The following is a 21,444-nucleotide window of genomic DNA, read 5'->3' on the forward strand; positions in this document are numbered from 1 at the left end:
GTGAGTAATTAAACAGTTCCTAATTTATGTTTTTCAAATATTATGGATGTCTATTTAATTTTTTTTTATAATTATTGATTTTAATAAAAATAATATCCGTTCGAACGACCGTGTCACGTTCGAACATTAATGGGTAGGGCGTTCAAACGATAATGTACCGTTCAAACATTAATGACCAAACCGTTCGAACGATACCAGATGCTCAAAAAAACGTTCAAACGCAGGTCATTACCATAGCGTTCGAACGTTGATCAGCACCGTTCGAACGTTGATCAGCACCGTTCGATCTGTTCCTTTAACGTTCGAACGTAATTCTATTGATCGTTTGAACATATCTTGATAACCGTTCAAAAGATACATTAACGTTCGAACGGTAACTGAGAAGCATTCGAACGCCATTCTGGAACGAATTTTAACCGTGACAAAAAAAGTCATCGTTCGAACGGTATCGAACGGTCAATTTCAAAATCGTTCCAAAAGATATATTTTGGGACGAAATTGTGATTTTCGTCCCAATATATCTTCTGGGACAGTGATGTTGGGACGACCTTGGGACGAAATTTTTTCGTCCCAAAAAATCTTTCGGGACGAAATCTATATATTTTGGGACGAAAATTTTCGTCCCAAAAAATATTTTTTGTTGTAGTGCTTAAACATGATTTGATAAAATTCATTTCGAAGTTCACGAATTGAATCATGACCTGTTAAATTACTTTTTACGAAACAGCTAGGCTTAAACAACTCGATCGGTAGGCGACTTGTATTATTTTGGGATGAATTCATCAGTTCTTATCTCAAATATTATATATATAGTCAACAAAATTAATAAAAATTTAATTGCATGTTATGATCTCTTGGTCGGTGGAATCAACCATTCATTACCACATTGATCTAACCAATTAAGTCATGCATGATCTAACAAAAGTTTTCATTAATAATGCTACCAAATTTAACCTAAATGGACATTAATAAAAGTTTGATGAATATGTTTAATTAATTTCCAATTTCTTCTAGCAATATATATAGGAAGATTAGTCGTACTATAATTGATTAATGTTCATCCTCTTTGACATTCTTTCGTCTAATCTATGCAAACCCCATGTGCCCTTTCGGAAGCTGCTACCAAGAATCATAAAAAAGCTGGCAATATACAATATTTTTAAACGTACATGCCAAGAACAAGACCGAATTGATTGGCAGCCAACTTGCCATAATTTCAAGGCATCCATCATCTTCCCGGCCATTATTTCATGAGTCCAGAGTGTCTATAGTTACAAAGAAATTATATGAAAATAATTTTATAAATTGATATATAGCTTGAAGTGGAATTTTTAATTAGATTGTAAATATATTTTTATTTTAAAATAGATCTAACAGATTATATGAAGTTACGTTAATTTATAAAATTACTTTTATATAATCCTTTTTGTTACTTAATTACTCCTTCGAACTAAATAGCGGCCAGTGGTGAATGGCATCGATCTACTCCATAAAAATATAATATGTAGTACCATAATCTAAGGCCGCTTATAATATATATATATATATATACCAAATTAGCTGTCGATCACATTATAGATACTACCGGTCCACTGAAAGTAATTAATGGGCCGGGCAGCTTGCAGCTTTCTATATATGAATATTCTAACTAATCTTTAGCAAAATGTGCCAAACCAGTTTTGCTTATATTAACGAACAAATTATGATCAACGCGTTCCTCGAGCATCGACTTGCACAATATATATTTGCGTAAGGGATGATCTAAGGGATGATCATCGATATCATGATACAGATTTGGTCTTCGATGACGACTAAATATTACACGAATTAGCTAGCTGGCAACCATGTCATGGAGATTTGTGTGGTCTTATACATATATATATATATATATATATATATATAAAATATATAACATGTGATTAACGCGACTAGTGTACTTTTGAGTTCATGATCACAATCATGGGACAGACATCATCAAAATAAATAGTTAGGTTCCTACATATAGGAGGAGATCATTATTTTAATTATGGAAAAAAAACTATATATAATAATTCTTTGGATCAATATAAAGCCAGACATATTATAATCTTTTAAACAAATTAATGTTATGATATAAATGGCAATTATGACATGGCATGCCGAGTTTGACGATTACTTGAAAAAAAGAAAGTCCTAAGTTGAAGGCCGTGGTAGATATAAATATTGGACATGCTCGATCGATAGACAGCATTAGGCACCAAGAGATCTCAAGAACACATAATTCAATATCAAGAAGTAGCTAGCTCTTTAATTTTGATCAGAATGGAGAGTACTGGTTTTAGAAAGGGAAACATGGTGACTATGTTGAGCATTGATGGAGGTGGCATCAGAGGGATAATTCCAGGCACCCTCCTCGGCTTTCTTGAATCTAAGCTTCAGGTTCGTACATTCCTACAAATTCTCACCAACCATAGCCATAGCCATGGCCACCTAATTTTCTTCATTTCCGATTCTGTTTCCTAACATTCTTATGTACTGTTTTATGGTATGTTTAGGCATTGGATGGACCCGATGCAAGAATTGCAGATTATTTCGACGTAATTGCAGGAACAAGCACGGGTGGGCTAGTCACCACCATGCTTACAGCTCCCAACACTGACAACCGTCCAGTCTATGCTGCAAAGGACATCACCAACTTCTATTTAGAGCACTCTCCCGAGATTTTTCCCCAGCACAGGTAAAGTTTCAACGAACCCACACAAGCAAAATGCCTTCCGTTCGAAGTTTTTTTTCCAGTTTTTGCTGCCAAGTACTAAAGTACTCGTTGTTGTTGTGGAAGCAGTCGGAAAAGCTTTGTGAATTCAATAAAAAGCATGTTCGGTCAAGCAGGAGGGCCGAAGTACGACGGGGAGTACCTGCGGTCATTGACAAACGGGTTACTTGGCGACTTAACTTTGAAACAGACCCTGACAAACGTGGTCATCCCGTCCTTCGATATCAAGCTCCTTCAACCAGTTATCTTTTCGACGACCGATGTACGTATGAACAATTCGATCAACAAGAAGCTAGTAGCTAGATCATATATATAGACGGCAAAGTTAAGTACTTATTTGAATTATGTTTACATGGACTCGACCGGCATTTTAACATTTTTCTGCAGGCAAAACTGAATGATTTGAAGAACGCTAGGCTAGCAGATGTTTGCATTGGCACCTCTGCAGCTCCCACTTTTTTTCCAGCACACTACTTCGAGACAAAGGATGCCGAAGGAAACAGTCGTAGTTTCAATCTCATTGACGGCGGGGTTGCTGCAAACAATCCTGTGAGTAGTCAATCAGATCCCCCTTTATAAAATTTATATTGGACTAATTTGAGAAGTTCTAAAGTTCCGTCTAGTTTTTTGTCCGAATTGAAGAGTCCAAAGTAGAAGAGAGATAGAGTTTATATTTCAAGTTTTTGCCTCAACTAATTAAAAGAGGATCTTTCCAGTTCTCTGATCCATTATGAATTGAATGTGCAGACTATGATGGCCATAAGCCAGATTTGGAAAGAAATACTGATGCAAAATACTGATGATGATCGTATAAAACCATTGGAACACAGCAAGAGAATGCTGGTTCTATCATTGGGCACCGGTGCAGCCAAGCATACACAGAAATACAGTGCAGCCGCAGCCTCCAAATGGGGTTTGCGTGATTGGTTGTACGACAAAGGTGCCACACCATTGCTTGATGTTTACGGAGATGCAAGTTCTGATATGGTTGACTTTCACGTCTCTACACTCTTCCAAGCCCTCGATTGTAAGAACAATTACCTTCGTATTCAGGTACGTACCAAATAAAAGAGAATCATTATAACTATATATTTAACCAAAAGATTTATGTAAGAATGATTGATTTAATTATCATTTAATCCGTATTTCAATATGCTATATACGTTCTATAGGATGACAGGTTGACAGGAGAGGAATCGACTGTTGACATTGCAACCTCGGAGAATATGCAAAGGCTGGTGGAGATTGGAAAGGAGCTATTGAAGAAGACAGTGTCGAGAGTGAATTTGGATACCGGCAACTTCGAGGAAATTAAGGGTGGCAGTTCTAATGAAGAAGCACTTGCCTATTTTGCCGAGCTGCTTGTGAAAGAAAAGAAATTTAGGCAAAACCAATGAAGTCAATGATCAGAAGTGTGTGATTTTAATTATTCATGTCTTCAACGTCGATCTCATATATATATATATATGTAATGTGTACGTTGTCGTCTTGGGCCTTCCGATAACCATGCATTAATCAAGGAAATTAATAATTAGTTCATCGTGTTATTAATTAATTACATAGACAGAACCTAACATGCATGGCTTCTATCTGAAATTGTGAGCTGTGTGTGATTGAAGAAACTGATAAAATATTATAACTTTAATGCATGATATATAATATTAATTTTGGTAGCATTATTCCCTCAGAGTTTTGTACTTACGTGCCTGCACCTTACAAATTATTTGCGGGATCATATCATTTTTGGGACACGTGATGTTATCATGCACCAAGGATTTCTTGAACGTACGGGCCGGGGCTTTTAGCCCAAAGCCACCGAATGGTGAATTTTTTAGTCGATGCACAAGCGTGAATTTTTTAGTCGATGCACAAGCAGACTTAGGGCTGTACAGAAAATTGAGAAATCGGCTGAAACCGATCAGACCGGTTGTCGGAGTAGAGAACCGGCTAAAACCGTCAGAGAACCAGTCGGCCAGCGGTAGGAATTAAGCCAAACCGACGTCGGCTGGTTCGGTTCGCGGTTCGACCCAATGAAAAACTGCTGAACCGGCCGACCTCAACTATCCTTATTTTTTTTCAAATATGTTTAAATAAAACGACGCCATTTCACTTAAGTTAAGTGAAACGGCGTCGTTTTGATGATGCAGATACAAAAAAAAAATAAAGAAACCCAAACGACACCGTTTAGTTTAGGGTTAGCCACACTCCTTCTCTTTTTTTCTTCGCGTCGTCGTCATCACCTCTGCACTCTCGCACCTCTGCTCTGCTCTGCTCTCTCTCTCTCTCTCTCTCTCTCTTCTCTGCTCTGTCGTCAAACCACAACCTCGCATGCAGCATGAGCTAGAGCCACCACCTCCTTCTCGCCGTTGAAGTCCAACTGCACTTGGAAAGTGGAAACCGACTGCGGCGTCGTTGAAAACAGCCTCCATCGCCACCGAAGACGCCGACGAACCGACCGGAGTGACGCCGAGATCGATGTAGACGGTTTTCTCCCCTTTAAACGGCCGGTTTCGGTCGAGATTCATCCACTTTTGATGATGTCGGTTCGGTTTCGGTTTTGGTCTAAAACCGAAACTGAACGATCGGTTTTCACCCCTAAGCAGACTGCAATTAATTAATTAATTAATGCAATTATTTTGAGTAGATATATATTATAAAATTATTTTAAAACTTATTTTAATATTGGCTAATGCAATTATATCATTTTATCAAAAACAAATTTTAATTTTATAAAATTACCTTCCAATTCATAATATAGAATTGTAAAATAGTTATAAATTAATATTTATGTATTGAGGTTAAAAAAAAAGGCATTTATTTCTTGTTGAAAGTACTACTACAGTTTAATTTGATAGGAAAAAATAATAATATTTATTTTTTAAAAAAAAGGTAAAAGTTACTGGAGATCTAGTGGCGGAATGCGATGGCCGGTACTGCGCGTGAACGCTTGCTGAGACGTGTGTGTGTGTGTGTGTGTATATATATATACTGCATGTACCAATCAACAGAAACTAGGGCCAAGACCTCTGAAGTTCTGAACATGAGCTCGTTTGTGCCAGTGCCATTAATGTTGACGAATTGGCACGGATTTGAACTGCAAATTAGTACTCGATCCCTAGCTAGAAAATGAGAGGAAAATTAAAGAAATATGAAAAAAACTTGAAAAGAAAAATTAGAGAGTACTTGGTCTTAATTGGGAGGAACAACCTCCCCAAGTACGTACGTATGTACCGGTGCATGGGATCGAGGGGCTAAATAATTAGAAGAAGCCTCCAAAACGGAGTGCATGCATGGGTACTGCAATGCGTACGTCAAGCTGGGATCAGAAGGCCGAATCCTACATGATCCTTCCGTGGGATAGAATGTGGGCAAGTAAAGGAGTTCAATAACCGCGGGGGGCGCGGGGGTGATATCTAGCCATATATACATTAATTTTACGAACAATATTTCTTTTGCATTTGGCACACTATCCTTGCAATATAAGTTCTCTTAATTAATAGCATGTGATCATAATACTTCTTTTAATTTTACAAACACGTGAAATATTTTGATATATTTCATAATTAGTCATTGCCCTTAAATATTTTGATATATTTATTTATATTTATAGAGTTATTATATATATTTGGATTAATCTAATTTTCTTTTTACTATTTATAACTACATATAGCAACAAAATTCAAAGCAAATAATTTTTCATTAGAGATTGGAGGTAAATGGATTCCATTAATTCCTAAATATTGAGCTTTTGTGTGAGCCAATTAGGTAGTTTTGTATAATTTTGACTGTTGATTTGATGATCTGACTCGATAAGAATTTATTTCAATTTTTTTTGTATTAGATTTTTAGTTTGGCTTGGGCCACCTGGTTTTAGCTGTTCTTAACTGGACCCCACTCGCCAATTAGGATTTAATATATATTGCAAAAGTTTTGATATATACAAGTAAAGTCGCATACTAATCTACGTATCAATACTGATTCTTTCATACTTAAAATTTAAATTAATACTGTTTTCAATAAAATCTACTTTTTGACCAATCATAATAAATTGATGCACATATTAATGCACAAGTATGTTTGTAACTAGACTTTTCCATATTACAATATTAGACCCTAGATATGGCCGCCAATTAGAGTTTGCCACATTATATATATATATAAATATATAATATATATGCACCATTTTTATACGGCCACATTTTATTTTAATCTTTCACTTGCAGAGAATAAAATCTTCTGCAATTTTATGGATGCAAACATGTTGTTAAACCATATAAATCTTGTATTCATGTGTAATTGATTTCCTTTTTTACTTTATTTTTTCTTATCGTTCGTAACACTAAACATGGCGATTATTATCAAACTACAAGATCATTGACACAATCTAAAACAAAGAACTGAATAGAGATTATCAATCAAATTATGTAATTAATTGCATTTTGCCAAGATCGAAGAAAATAAATTATACCTCTGAGTACTACTACGTACAGCGCTGTCACTCTAGTCCAAAATAGAACATTACAACCCTAGCTTTAGCTATACGTGGAATTTTATATGGTTTTGCAATGATAATTAATTAATTATTAATGTCATCTATGATAGATTATATATATGAATATATATATATATAAGATTTGAATATTTTCATATATTATTATGCATGATTCGTTATTATATCTTACGTTTACCATTAATCTAATTATTATAATCAAATCGTTATCTCGCTCGAATATTGATTTGATATTTTCTTTATATTTGTATTATCTGCATCTGCCATAATTCACTTATTAATAAATAAAAGTTATTTATCAATAAATAATCCCGGCCTTTTGTCTCTATTTTATTAATATTGCGCGCTCAAATCTCCACAGAATAGTAAATTAATTTCTTCCCAATTCCACACAATACTTATAACGAAAACTGATACTGGGATAGACCATGGATAGACTTTGGGGTTTGTATAAATATATATATATATATATATATATATATATATATATATATTTAAAGCAATATCTCAACTTTTACTAATTAGTTTGAAAAGTTTTAATGATTAATTTTAAAATTTTGTATTTAAATTATATTTGGGAATAAAATGAGATGAGATAAAATGAGATTAGATGAGAATTTTATGTCTCATCCCATACAACCCAAACATGCCGCTAATACTTAAAATGAGAGAGATGAGTTCATATAGCGAGTCTTATAACATTTTATAATTAACCATGCATGCATGTGAGGTATTGGAATAATTAATATCAAATATTCAATAAATTTTATTGCACTTATTTTATCTATTCTTCTCGCTTTAATCCTTAAATTAAATTCTATATAATTGTTTAGGGTTTACGGATTATCCAATTACCTTTAATTTAGTTATAATCAAAGAGAATAAATGATTTGTACAAGTCCCAAATAGCAAATCCCGCATAACCCTTTATAAAAATATGGATCACACTTTAAATTAAAAAAGTGTAAAAAAATTATTTTTTATTAATAAGACATTCTTTTTTTAATAAATGACTTACACAAAATTTGTCTATTTTAAACTTATATTTAAGATTACTTATCATTAAATTGGTTGGGAAAAAGTCCTTGGATTTGGAGCTTTTAACGTCTTGTTGAACGACCATCTTCGGCTATTAGATTTGGAAGGACAAGATTTCGAAGTGCACAAGTTGTACAACTTGGTTTAAAGAAATTGGCCTGGCGGGGGTTTACCAATGTATAACTTGTTTTGAAGTGCACAAGTTGTACAACTTGACTTCAACACGTGTTTTTAAAGAAATTAGTGTCGGGACAATTTAATTTATTGTTTAGGTACTGAAAGTATTTCAACACTTCTCAACACACTTAACTATTATTTATTATTTTATTAATATTTTTCACATATATTTCAACACTTTTTAATACCCAAACCCAACCTTTTAACATTTTGTTCTCTTCTAAATTGGACATGAGGGGTTTACCAATTCCCTAGTATGATTTTTAAATAACTTGTCATGACATGCACGTATTAATCATGTGACATAATTTAATTTGTAAAATTTAAATTTTAAAATAAATTTTTTAAATTAAATTATAGTACCACATCTATAAATATATAGTGAGCGATGTAAAAACTTTTAAATAAAATTATTCTTTTAAATAACTTGTCCCGATATCAATATCAAAATTAATTCCTTTAAAAAAATTAAAGCCAAGATCGTGCTACATAAAGCTAGCTGATTATTATTATAAATTGCATAAGAGGTTTACGAATTGCATAACAGGTTTATTAATAATGGATACAATGATTAGTTATACATGTGGGCTATTATTAATGATATTGAATCAAATTTTTATTGTCTAATTTTCTCTCTCAAAATTTGAAACTCTACCAAAAGCAATTAGACATTAATTGTTGAATATTGTTGTTGAAGTCCCGATGGTAACTTTTTAGGATTAGTTAATAAAATTATTTATTTGCAATAATTTTTACGTATTTGTTTTTTTGCATATCATTAATATAATTAGTTGCATCTTTTTTTAATATAAAATAATTATTTTAATTAATTATATTATTGAAATATATAAAAAATATATAAAAATAATTATACATAACAGTACTCGTAATTTAAATGCATGTCGGCAAATTAAAGCAATATTATATATGCAAGTGGTCGTCGGAATTAAATTATATATATATAGCCCTAATATGAGTTTTACTACATACAAGTACAGTCGCGCATTAATCTGTGTACCAATACTGATTTATTCATATTTAAAATTTAAATTAATACTGTTTTCAATAAAATCTACTTTTTGACCAGTCATATTATATTAGTACACAGATTAGTGTATAATTATACTTGCAACTATATTTCTCTTATATATATATATATATATATGACTAAATATTGGTTGTCATAGGAAATCACGAAAAGCTTCTTATAACTTATCCATATGGGTGTGTTTTCGATGCTAATTAACATGCTTAAACGTTCGTTTGTCATATTAATTGCTGGTCAAATAGTCCGTACAATCTATTAATTATCAATTGATCAACTGACGATTAATGTATACGAACGTGCTATCACATGGGCTAGCTAGCTAATCTCTTTGTTTTGTTTTTTTATTTCTTTTTTTACTAGTATTTTATTATATTTTTCTTCAAATTGCCTCAAGGCCCGAGCATTTGTCTGTTGTTTTTTTTTAGGTCTAGAAGACCAATGTTATGAATTAATTATAAAGAGTAATACTATATATAATCATTTTTGCATATTCTCTATACATTCCACTGATGTGATTGACTGTATTAATTTTTTTTAATACATAACCAATCACATAAATAGAATGCATAAAAAAATGCGTAAAAGTGACTGCACATAAAATTTTTGTATTCTTAAAACTAGATTGTTGCTGCACCTTTATCTTAATTAACTTATATGGAAAATGAGATAGATACAGTAACTATTTATACAACTTTAATTTTTTTGTCATTATTTTAGAAAAATCTCATTAATTTAAAATAGAGACAATGTAAAAAGAGTTGTATATGTATTATTACAGTTAACTTATCGAAATTTTACTAAAACAAATGATTTTTGCAAGTATTAGTGACTGTTGAAGTGTATCATTGCGCGGATGCCTTCATGAGAATTTGAAATGTCTGCTCTAAATTATTTATTTGGTCATGCTTAGTATTATATAGACGACAGAGAGAGATAATTATTATTGATTATCATTGCTTAAAGTCCTGTCGATGCATGCACGCCACTCGTTTTCAAACTTTATATTATATTAATTCGTAAGATGATCCGCTAGCTTGTCCTAACTCGTGCAAACATCATGTCTCTTGGAAGCCACGATTGAGGAATCAAACTAAAAAGGATATTAAAATAATGTGAGCTTCAAGATACAGCAGAAGATGACTGACGTGGGTTCGCGCATGAGCTTTGACGTCATTTTCAAGTCATTGTCTTTCCTCCTTTTACATATATATATATATATATATATATATATATTATGTGTGTGCGTATGTATGTATGTATGTATTAAACTATAAGGTTAATCAGTACTTATGCATGCATGGCAAGTACTAGTGCTCCATTATAATCGTACCCTATAATAATTACCTATATATATAGTTAAGGCCAGATATAATTATATATAATATATATATATATATATATATATTGATCACGTTCTCTAAAAAAATGAAAAAAAAATTGTAAACTAATTTGTCAAAATTAAAAAAAGTATAATTAATATTAGAAATATAGAAAAACTTATATAAATATTTGGGTAATGTTTTGAGTTGCATTTTGTCATAAATATTTGAGTTGTATCATGTTGATATACTGCATATTATATATATTATATGTTTATAAGTGTGTGTGTGTGTGTGTATATGTGTGTATATAAATATTAATATTCACTTCAAATTTCTATCGCATTCAGCTCCCAATAGGATTGTAACAAAAACTGTCTTTATCATAAATATCCGAGGTTGGAATTGATATATATATATATATACACATATACACCTATGAATATATGCACGTTTCTATACAATTTTTTTATCTGAAATATTGTTTAGTTCGAAGAGATATATATATATATATATATATATATATATATATAGACACGAATCACGATATGTGGACCTCATAGCATCTGTTAATTAATATGAGGAATCCAGCTATACTCGCTATATATATATAGCTAGTCACCCAACTTACACATGCAAAGCATATATTATATTAAGCTTGATAGACGCAGAAATTCATCAATATTATCAAGAAGCTGATCTCTAGACCCGAATGGCGAGTACTGGTCTTGCAAAGGGAAAGATGGTGACTGTGTTGAGCATTGATGGAGGTGGCATCAGAGGGATAATTCCGGGCACCCTCCTCGGCTTTCTTGAATCTAAGCTTCAGGTTCCTAGCTACTTCTCACCAACCATAGCCATAGCCATAACCACTTGATGACCTTCTCCATTTCTGATTCTGTTTCATGACATTCGTGTATACCATCACATGTGGCATGTTCAGGAATTGGATGGGCCCAGTGCAAGAATTGCAGATTATTTCGACATAATTGCAGGAACAAGCACAGGTGGTCTGGTCACCACCATGCTGACAGCACCCAACAAGGACAACCGTCCCTTATATGCTGCCAAGGACATCAACGAGTTCTATTTAGAGCACTCTACCAAGATTTTTCCCCACAGTAGGTAAATTTCGAATCAAACAAACAAAACCAAAAAGTCTCCTATTTTTCTTCAAATTTTACCACATTTCTTAAACAAACTCAACAAATGTAATTTTTTTTTTTCACGGGACCAGCCGCAAAAACTTTGTGAATTCAATGACAAGCTTTTTCGGTTGGGTGGTGCGGCCGAAGTACGACGGGAAGTACCTGAGGTCGTTGACAAGCAGGCTACTCGGAAATCTAACCTTGACACAGACACTAACAAACGTGATCATACCAACCTTCGATATCAAGCTCCTACAGCCAGTTATCTTTTCAACCAACGATGTATGAGTTCGTCAATAATATGTTCATTTATAGGCTGCCATTAAATTAGTTCGCCGAATTCCTGAAATTTTGGCCAAAAATCTTGTCCTAACATATGATCTCGTGAAATTTGTCTAATTTTTGGGTATATATATGCAGGCAAAGTTGAATGATCTGAAGAACGCTAAGCTAGCAGACGTTTGTGTCGGCACCTCTGCAGCACCCACTTATCTTCCAGCACACTACTTTGAGACAAAGGATGCCAAGGGAAGGACTCGAAATTTCAATCTCATTGATGGTGGGGTTGCTGCGAATAACCCTGTAAGTGGCTACGTATACAGATTCAATTGTCCGAGCGAGCTAGGCATATATATCTACTAGTACTGTTGACACTTTTCAAACTCTATTAATTACATCTCCATTTTGTAAACTAAATAATATATATATACATCCACATGTAGACTATGATGGCCATAAGCGAAATTCGGAAAGACAGCACCGAGTTAAATGGCGTGAAGAAAATGCTGGTTCTGTCGTTGGGGACCGGCAAGGCCAAGAACAAAGGGAAGTATACAGCAGACAGATCCTCCAAATGGGGTTGGCTTAACTGGACATTCAACTATGGCGCCAATCCCTTGATTGAGGTATATCAGGATGCAAGTTCTGATATGGTCGACTTTCACATCTCCACTCTCTTCCAAACCCTCGATCGTACGAACACCTACCTCCGTATTCAGGTACGTACGTACGTCCCAAACGAAAAGCATTGAAGTTTCAGAAACTTCAATTAGTTGATGTGATGAATTTTGTACTTATTAATTCAATATATTCTAGCATGCTTAGAAATAGATGGATTAATATAATGTATACTATATAGGATGACACTTTGACCGGAGATCCTGCTGGGAATGGACCGAATAAACAAAGACTAAGTTGAAGCAAACAATAGCGGAAGCAACAAAAGAAATGACAATCACACAAAGAACACCAAGATTTAAGTGGTTCAGCTCAATGTGAGCCTACATCCACTGTCGGGGTCGGTTTCAACAAATTTCACTATGAACAAAGATGGAGTACAAGAGTATTGATCACAAAAAATCCTTAATCCTAAAGCCCCAATACACTCAATGGACTCTTAGGATTGTATACAAAAGGATTCTCAAAACTCTCTCAAGCTGGCTGCTGAAGGGCTCTTCAAAATGAAGAGAAAATGATGTATTTATAGCACAAGGCGCTAATCAAAACATTCGCTCGAGCGGACGTCGAGCGGAGTGTCGAGCACACGTTAGGGTTGCATTCTCGCTCGAGCGGACAGTCGAGCGGAGGTCGAGCGAAACTCTCTGGAAGATTTTGCTCGAGCGGACTGTCGAGCGGAGGTCGAGCGGAACTCTCTGGATGAGTTCGCTTGAGCTTTGCTCGAGCGGAGGTCGAGCGGCACTGTAGCGGAACTGTAGCAAACCCCAAAAAACACATTTTCAGCAGGAAATCAAGCCAAACTCAACAAATCTCCACCTTGGCTTGAATTCCGTCAAGCCTAAACAAAAAACTATCAACCAAGAAATCGATTCCCACCAACAAATCACCAAAGGGAATCACAAAACCCCGAACACAACGTTTATCCTTGAAGAACTCAATTTCCACCCAAAAGTCTTCAACACCATAGACAACTTGACCAAATCACAAGCTTGGTCCTAATGAAGAATCAACATCTTCACACAAAAGGCAACGCACCACTGAACAGACTGCTTACTTGAGCAATGGCTTCTGAATACACACGGAGGCTAACAACAAATATTCTCTGCCAAAGTAAGAACACCCCAAAGTCTGCACGAGCATATCCCAAAGGTGACTAAACTGTCTCCTCTATCTACCAGATGAAACTGTAGACTTGCTCTCACTGTACGCCAATGCCAATATCAAAATCATACTTAATTCCAATAGCATGATCTAGAGTACCACCTGCACTCTATTGTGAAGCTCTCCCAGCAACTCCACCTTCTTGCTATAACCATGCTCTCCTTTCCTGTGGAAACAACAACTGAAAAACAAGTTGTAAAGAAGAGAAGGTTCACCCAATAGCAAGTTGTGTTGACCGCTTCACCCAAATCTGTAGACAAGCCTGGCAAATCCAAAAGCATACTACGGGCTCTCACACAAGAGTCCGTCTCATTCCATTCAACTACTCCTTTTCTGTGGAGTGGACCCAATTGTATGGTATGAACAACGCTCTACCTTCTTGTCTGTAGATCACTAGCCTTCACAAATGCTTGAACACATCAAACACATCACAAAACAAAGATAAACAAATCCAGACTCTTCTTCAAATGGTCATCAACAAATATGAGTACAAACAGGGCACCACATCACACCAGATGTATACCCAAAAAATCACAAAGACATAAACTCCAGAAAAAACTGATTCAGCACTGCTTTACAAGAATACAATGCAAACAAACAAATCAAGTTTTTCTGTCTTCTGATTACACAAAGCAAAAAATTGCCTACTCATAAATGACCATACTCATTCATCCATATGGCACAATCACATGCGCCATAAATGAGTAATACCTGAATCTGGAACATCTGAAGGTGCTCCACCAATCACTGTACTGCCCTGAAGAAAATAAAGACCATCTGTCTTCTTCCCTGTCATTACCACCGAAAAGCCCTTGTAGACTCGAATGACTCCACCTCCAGCTGAATACTGGTAACCAAAGGAGTCAAGAATGCCCAAAGATATAAGATTTTTCTTCAAAGATGGAATATGCCGAACATTAGACAAGGTTCTAACGATTCCATCATACATCTTAATCTCAACTGAACCAATCCCAACAATATCACAAGCCATATCATTTCCAACCAAAACGGAGTTACCGTTGATTGATTCATAGGTAGTGAACCAATCTATCCTGGAACACATATGGAATGTACAAGCTGAATCCATGACCCACTTGTTACCAAAGTGACCACTAGAGCCGCTGACTGCTAGGACAATATCAGAGTTGTTAGACTCAACACTAACAACATTGGAGGAACTTTTACTTTCCTCCTTCAATCTGGGACACTCATTCTTGTAATGACCAAACCTATGACAGTAGTGACATTTAACATTTTTCTTGTTAAATTTAGAGCTACCACTAGAACTACTCCCACCATAATCCGAACCTCTTCCATTAGATCTACCACCAGAGGAATATTTCACAAACAAACCATTGGCTTGATTGTTCGTGTCTTGTACACACAATTTTGTTCTCAACTCCTTAGAGTTCAAAGCAGATTTTACATCTACCAAGGAGATGGTATCTCTACCATACAACATTGAGCTCACAAAACTTTCAAACGATACCGGCAACGAACACAACAAAATTAACGCTTGATCCTCATCATCAAGCTTAATATCAATATTCCTTAGATCCATAATAGTTTTATTAAATTCATCTAGATGATCGGAAATAGGAGTACCTTCCCTCATCTTGAGAGTGTATAGTCGCTGCTTCAAATACAAACGGTTGGTGAGCGACTTTTTCATATACAAGCTCTCAAGCTTGGACCAAAGACCGGAAGCGGTCTCCTCATCAGCAACCTCCCTCAAAACTCCATCTGATAGTGACAACAAAATGGCACTATGTGCCTTCTCATCTTCTTCTCTTGACGGTGCAGGAGAATCCTCGGATACCTTCCCCTCCAAAGCTTTTGACAAGCCTTGTTGTCGTAACAAAGCCTTCATCTTGATACGCCATAAGCTAAAGCTGTTTTGACCATCGAATTTCTCCACTTCAAACTTTGCCATAGCCATTCCTCAAGATTTCAAAGAGCTTAACTCTCTGATACCAGTTTGTTGGGAATGGACCGAACAAACAAAGACTAAGTTGAAGCAAACAATAGCGGAAGCAACAAAAGAAATGACAATCACACAAAGAACACCAAGATTTAAGTGGTTCAGCTCAATGTGAGCCTACGTCCACTGTCGGGGTCGGTTTCAACAAATTTCACTATGAACAAAGATGGAGTACAAGAGTATTGATCACAAAAAATCCTTAATCCTAAAGCCCCAATACACTCAATGGACTCTTAGGATTGTATACAAAAGGATTCTCAAAACTCTCTCAAGCTGGCTGCTGAAGGGCTCTTCAAAATGAAGAGAAAATGATGTATTTATAGCACAAGGCGCTAATCAGAACATTCGCTCGAGCGGACGTCGAGCGGAGTGTCGAGCACACGTTAGGGTTGCATTCTCGCTCGAGCGGACAGTCGAGCGGAGGTCGAGCGAAACTCTCTGGAAGATTTCGCTCGAGCGGACTGTCGAGCGGAGGTCGAGCGGAACTCTCTGGATGAGTTCGCTTGAGCTCCGCTCGAGCGGAGGTCGAGCGGCACTGTAGCGGAACTGTAGCAAACCCCAAAAAACACATTTTCAGCAGGAAATCAAGCCAAACTCAACAGATCCAACGGCTCTCGATCTTACAAGCTCAGAGAATCTGGATAGGCTGGTGGAGATTGGGAATGAGCTATTGAAGAAGCCAGTGTCAAGAGTGAATTTGGATACGGGCAAGTTTGAGGAAATTAAGAACGAGGGCACTAATGAAGAAGTACTTACCCGCTTTGCCAAGCAGCTTGTCCAGGAAAAGAAACTCAGAGAAAACCAATATTATTTGAAAGTCCACAAGGAATATGATTAATTTGATTGTCTGAAACCAATATTAATGATCATAATTATGTATTAGAGTAGCACCACTTTTCCTTACCGCGAGGCAAAAATCAACTTCTCATTTTTTTTTTTAATTTTCTAATTCACAATTTTATTTATCATTTTAATTTTTTTTAAATATAAAAAAATATCAATACACTAATAATCATTTGCTTAATCATTAAGTAAAAAAAAAAATTAGAATACATGAGTTGTCAAAATGAGATATCAAAGTAAGTGAGCAAAATAGCATTTCTCTTATATGTATTAATGGACCGATCGATGAAAAATATTGCTATTAATTTTTACTAATAATTTTTACTTAAATAACTATATAATATATATATATATATATATATATATATACGGGCTTGTGTGTCGAGCTATTCATACGTTGAATATTATGAAATTTAAAATTTAAAATAGATTTAACTAATTAAAAACAAAACTAATAAAACATATCTTTTATCAGTTTTAAGTAAATGTATATAGCATTAATGCCCATGAATCATAGGCATGCATGCAATTTCTTGAGTGTTTGAAACACCAAGTACCGATCTAAAAGTACTATATATCTATATACACACACGGCTTCGATCCAGTCTTTGTGTTGATCCCTAGCTTGAACATGATCAATAATACACGGCCGTGTGAATGATTGAGAGGGAGGTCTTGTTGACGATTTGATACATTAAGTGGCGCGCAGACGCGATAAATCTAAAAAAATATATAGCTTATCTAATTATTAATGCACATGCATGTTTTAGATCAGTTGTTAATGAAATATTGAATCATATATCCACAAATCGAAATTAATTAAGTGCAACTTATACTCGATTGTTTTATTAAATTAATTAAATTCTATAAAAAAAATAACTATTTGTTTAAATAAGTCAAATATATGTTAATCATGTGGCCGGCTCGACACTACTAGACTAGTAATTTTAAGCTCATGCAAGTAGATATAGCACACTACATAAATTAAAGCTTTTTATACATCTATATTCTGATCATATCATGTGTTTTGAGGTTATTATATATACTCCTAATGAGTTTGTTCTCATATTGTCAATACGAAAAAAAAAAAGAAGGTGTTACAACCATAAAAAGATTTTATAAAACAATACTTATAAATTAATGTGGTTTTATCTAATATGTTAGATTTACTTTACAATAAATGTAACTTGACGTAATATGTTAAATTGTAAAATTACTTTAATTTGTATATTTAGTTTCATAAAATTCATTTGTGACTAAAATATTTCTCTAAGAAAAAATGAAAAAGAAAAGCTAGAAAAAACTGAGACACATTACTCTAATCATTGAGGAAAAAATAAAAAATAAAAACTATGGATCCAAACACCCTCCTCATATTAATTAGTAGCATTAATATCTTATTACACCTCAATATTCAAATATCACTTAAATATAAATAATTTTCAATCTCAAATTTTTAATTTTTTTATCTAATCATTACAACTTTCCCAAACATCCAAACAAAATAAAAAAAATAATTCAATTTTTTCAAATTCAAAAAAAAAAATTATATTAAAAATTTATATTCTAACAATATTTTAATTCAATTCTTTCTCTCTCATTTCTTAAAATTTCATAAAATATCATAATTCAAATTATTTTAGTACTGTTTATAAATTATTTTATTATTATTTACAAATTTTTCATTTCATCTCATCTTGTTAGATTAAGGAAGGTTTTCAAAACATTCAAGTCGCCATTCTTTGAGCTATTTTTCAGGGTGAGTCTTGTTGTAAATGATCATCCTCGATCATACGTGTTACGTAATGTGTAGGACTATTCACTCGGGTATACCCGACTACTAACCTGGGTTCAAACCTGGGTTGAAACGACCAAGTATAACTTGGGTCAGATCTCAGATGAATTTGGGTTGTTGAAACTTGAAAATTTGAGTTCCTGGCTGTACCCGAGTCTTTTTTTAAAATTTTTAAAAAAAAAAAACCAAAAGCTTATATGTTATTTATTTTTTTAAAGAAAAAAGTACTGTTGAAAATCTTTTTTTTAATCTAAATGCCAATATTTTATAAAAGTAAAAATATATCAAGATGGAAAACTAAATCTATATATATAAAAAATAGCTAAATGCATGTAAAAAAAATTCAATATTCATGATTATGTAAAAGGCATGAGACATATAAGATGCAATATTCTACTACATATTACATTATTTGAACTAATTTGCTAAGAATATTACAAAACACATACATTATTTTAATCAAACTCCAATACACAACAAATTGTCTACAAAAAATCAGAAAATTTTCCATCAGGGTATTTCTCTCTAGTTCTTGCAGCTTTCGCCTCTTCTCTGCACATAAAGGAACCATGAATTTTCATCAAGGTACTTTCATCATCAACTTTCACGAGAAAATTGTAAAATTAAATTTAAAAAGATTTTCCCAGAACTAAAAATTATCCATCCATCACCAATGCTGCTATAAAATTACTGATTATAACACAATACGGATTTTGTCATCTGCACAGAGAAAAGGGTGGAATCTGGATGGAGTTTGCTAGTGACTGCAGGAAAATGGACGGTCCACATTTTCAAAATTGAGATGCCAGGCTTCAGCTTGAGATGAAGAAGATCTAAGCTATTGGGCAAGTTGAGAATCTAAGCTACTGGCCGTGATAAAGAAGATTACAGTTGTTGTCCCCCTCATTTCTCAAATATATGTTTATGTTGTCATGAAGATCCATATAGACTCCTATAATTATTTTGAAAAAAAAAAAATCAAGATTTTGGTTCATATCCTCCAAACTTAACATTGACAGCATGTTCCACTAGAAATGACCAACAAAATGTTAGTTCAGGTGTCATTCAAAGCCATAATCATAAATATGTTTGTAAATTGAGTGTGGGAAGGGATAGGTTGTCCCCAAGGGGATGATTCATCGATATCAACACTCAACAGTTCATTTATAAGTCACACATTACAATTTTGTATGGCATGTGTGACGCCCCCAAATCCCCACGCCCAAACACGGGGAAATCGAGACGTCCGGATGGTGACAACCCGGGTCACCATCCTATCGACGGGTGCCGAGTGTGTGCAAAGGCAACAAATGTGCACGAAAGAACACGCAGCGGATAACGAAAGTCATAACTAAGTACCAGAATTTTTTTTTTCTTAACGTAATACAAGCTGTTTAAAATGTACATAGATAAAATATTACGAAACACAAATACAGTTTTAAACAAATATAAAACACAGCATCAGCAGCCCGGCGGAGCCGCATCCTCGGGCTCAGCCTCCTCCTCTTCGTCCTCTAACTCTGCACCAAAAGCTACAGAACCAAAATGGTACCGCAGGTAAGTAAAACCCAAACACTACCAGATAAAAAAACACATAAAACTCAAACAAGATACATGAAACATGCCCAATGCACAAAGCCCATAAAACACCCGTTTTCCACGCACGCCAAAAACCCATTTGGCCTCTCAAACCATTATCCAATTTTAACCGCGTGCACCATGACCTCCCCTAGGGGTCATCCGCACACCCTGGCTCCAGTGCCACACCGCAGAGTACCACCACGCATGTGACACCTAACGAGCGATGCCCAGTTCCGTGCCCCGCACGTTCGTAGCCAAGCATCCTCTAGCCCTCACCAGCAAAGGGCCACGGAGTCGGTGCGTAGGGCGATGCCCGGTTCCGCGCCCGGCGCGTTCGTAGCCAAGCAACCCCTAGCCCCCGCTCCCGTCGTCTAGCGACAACTCAGGGGACATCACTCAGTTTATTCCGCTCCCGAGTGACCAGAGGAGCTCCACCGGGATAATAACCCATCCCGGCTTGGGCTCATGATACACACGCACCCGTAAAACCACTCACGCCAATACACAGGTTTTTCACACAATTCCACAAACACACGCGCATGCACCATGCAATGCCATAACAATGCATAATAAAATAATCAAACAACATAAATCAATTAAACAGACAACTCCGTCCTCCATCCATCCGACCCCCGAAACTCCTCGGACTCAGTCCGGAATCAACAACCAACAACAATTAAATATTGAATGAGCAATATATATTTAAATCTGAAAGTAGGGTTTGGAAAATACTTACAGCGCTATATGGCAATTTTAGAAAACAAGCGGCATTGCAAACGGCGCCGGAAAAGCAACGTCACAGTGAAAATTCACTGCGGCCGTGGGTTGTGAAAAACCCACTTTTGAACGGGGACAAACTAGGACACGAAATTGATAGGGAATGGTCTAGGGATGGTTGTGAAGCTATTGGAAGTGATGAACGGCCGTGGGTGGCGGCGGAATCGCCGGAAAATGGCCGAAAACCCAAATCGGAAACTAAGCTCGTAGGAGCTGTTCCGGTGGTCGTTGGAGGCCGAAAATGGGTGGGTTAGGACGGCAAGGAGTCGGTGATGAAGTGGTGAAGAAGTGGTGGCCGGAGGTGGAGCGACGGCGGCGGATCGGAGCAAAATCCGTGCGCCCTTCTTGGAGTTTTTC

General features: G+C 35.3%; 2 protein-coding genes across 2 annotated transcripts; both read left to right on the forward strand.

Moving 5' to 3' along the window:
• Positions 1-2,215: 2,215 nt before the first annotated feature.
• Positions 2,216-4,431, forward strand: LOC122301492 (patatin-like protein 2). Its single transcript, XM_043112881.1, has 6 exons — positions 2,216-2,418; positions 2,535-2,716; positions 2,822-3,014; positions 3,140-3,301; positions 3,500-3,805; positions 3,925-4,431. Exons 1-6 carry the CDS (start codon positions 2,302-2,304, stop codon positions 4,147-4,149), a joined length of 1,185 nt encoding a protein of 394 aa, XP_042968815.1. The 5' UTR covers positions 2,216-2,301; the 3' UTR covers positions 4,150-4,431.
• Positions 4,432-11,556: 7,125 nt separating this feature from the next.
• Positions 11,557-16,997, forward strand: LOC122306097 (patatin-like protein 2). Its single transcript, XM_043118498.1, has 7 exons — positions 11,557-11,673; positions 11,788-11,969; positions 12,082-12,274; positions 12,413-12,574; positions 12,715-12,990; positions 13,131-13,161; positions 16,706-16,997. Exons 1-7 carry the CDS (start codon positions 11,557-11,559, stop codon positions 16,927-16,929), a joined length of 1,185 nt encoding a protein of 394 aa, XP_042974432.1. The 3' UTR covers positions 16,930-16,997.
• Positions 16,998-21,444: the final 4,447 nt, after the last annotated feature.

This window comes from Carya illinoinensis, chromosome 1 (genome assembly GCF_018687715.1).
Source record: "Carya illinoinensis cultivar Pawnee chromosome 1, C.illinoinensisPawnee_v1, whole genome shotgun sequence".
In the NCBI taxonomy this organism is placed as follows: domain Eukaryota; kingdom Viridiplantae; phylum Streptophyta; class Magnoliopsida; order Fagales; family Juglandaceae; genus Carya; species Carya illinoinensis.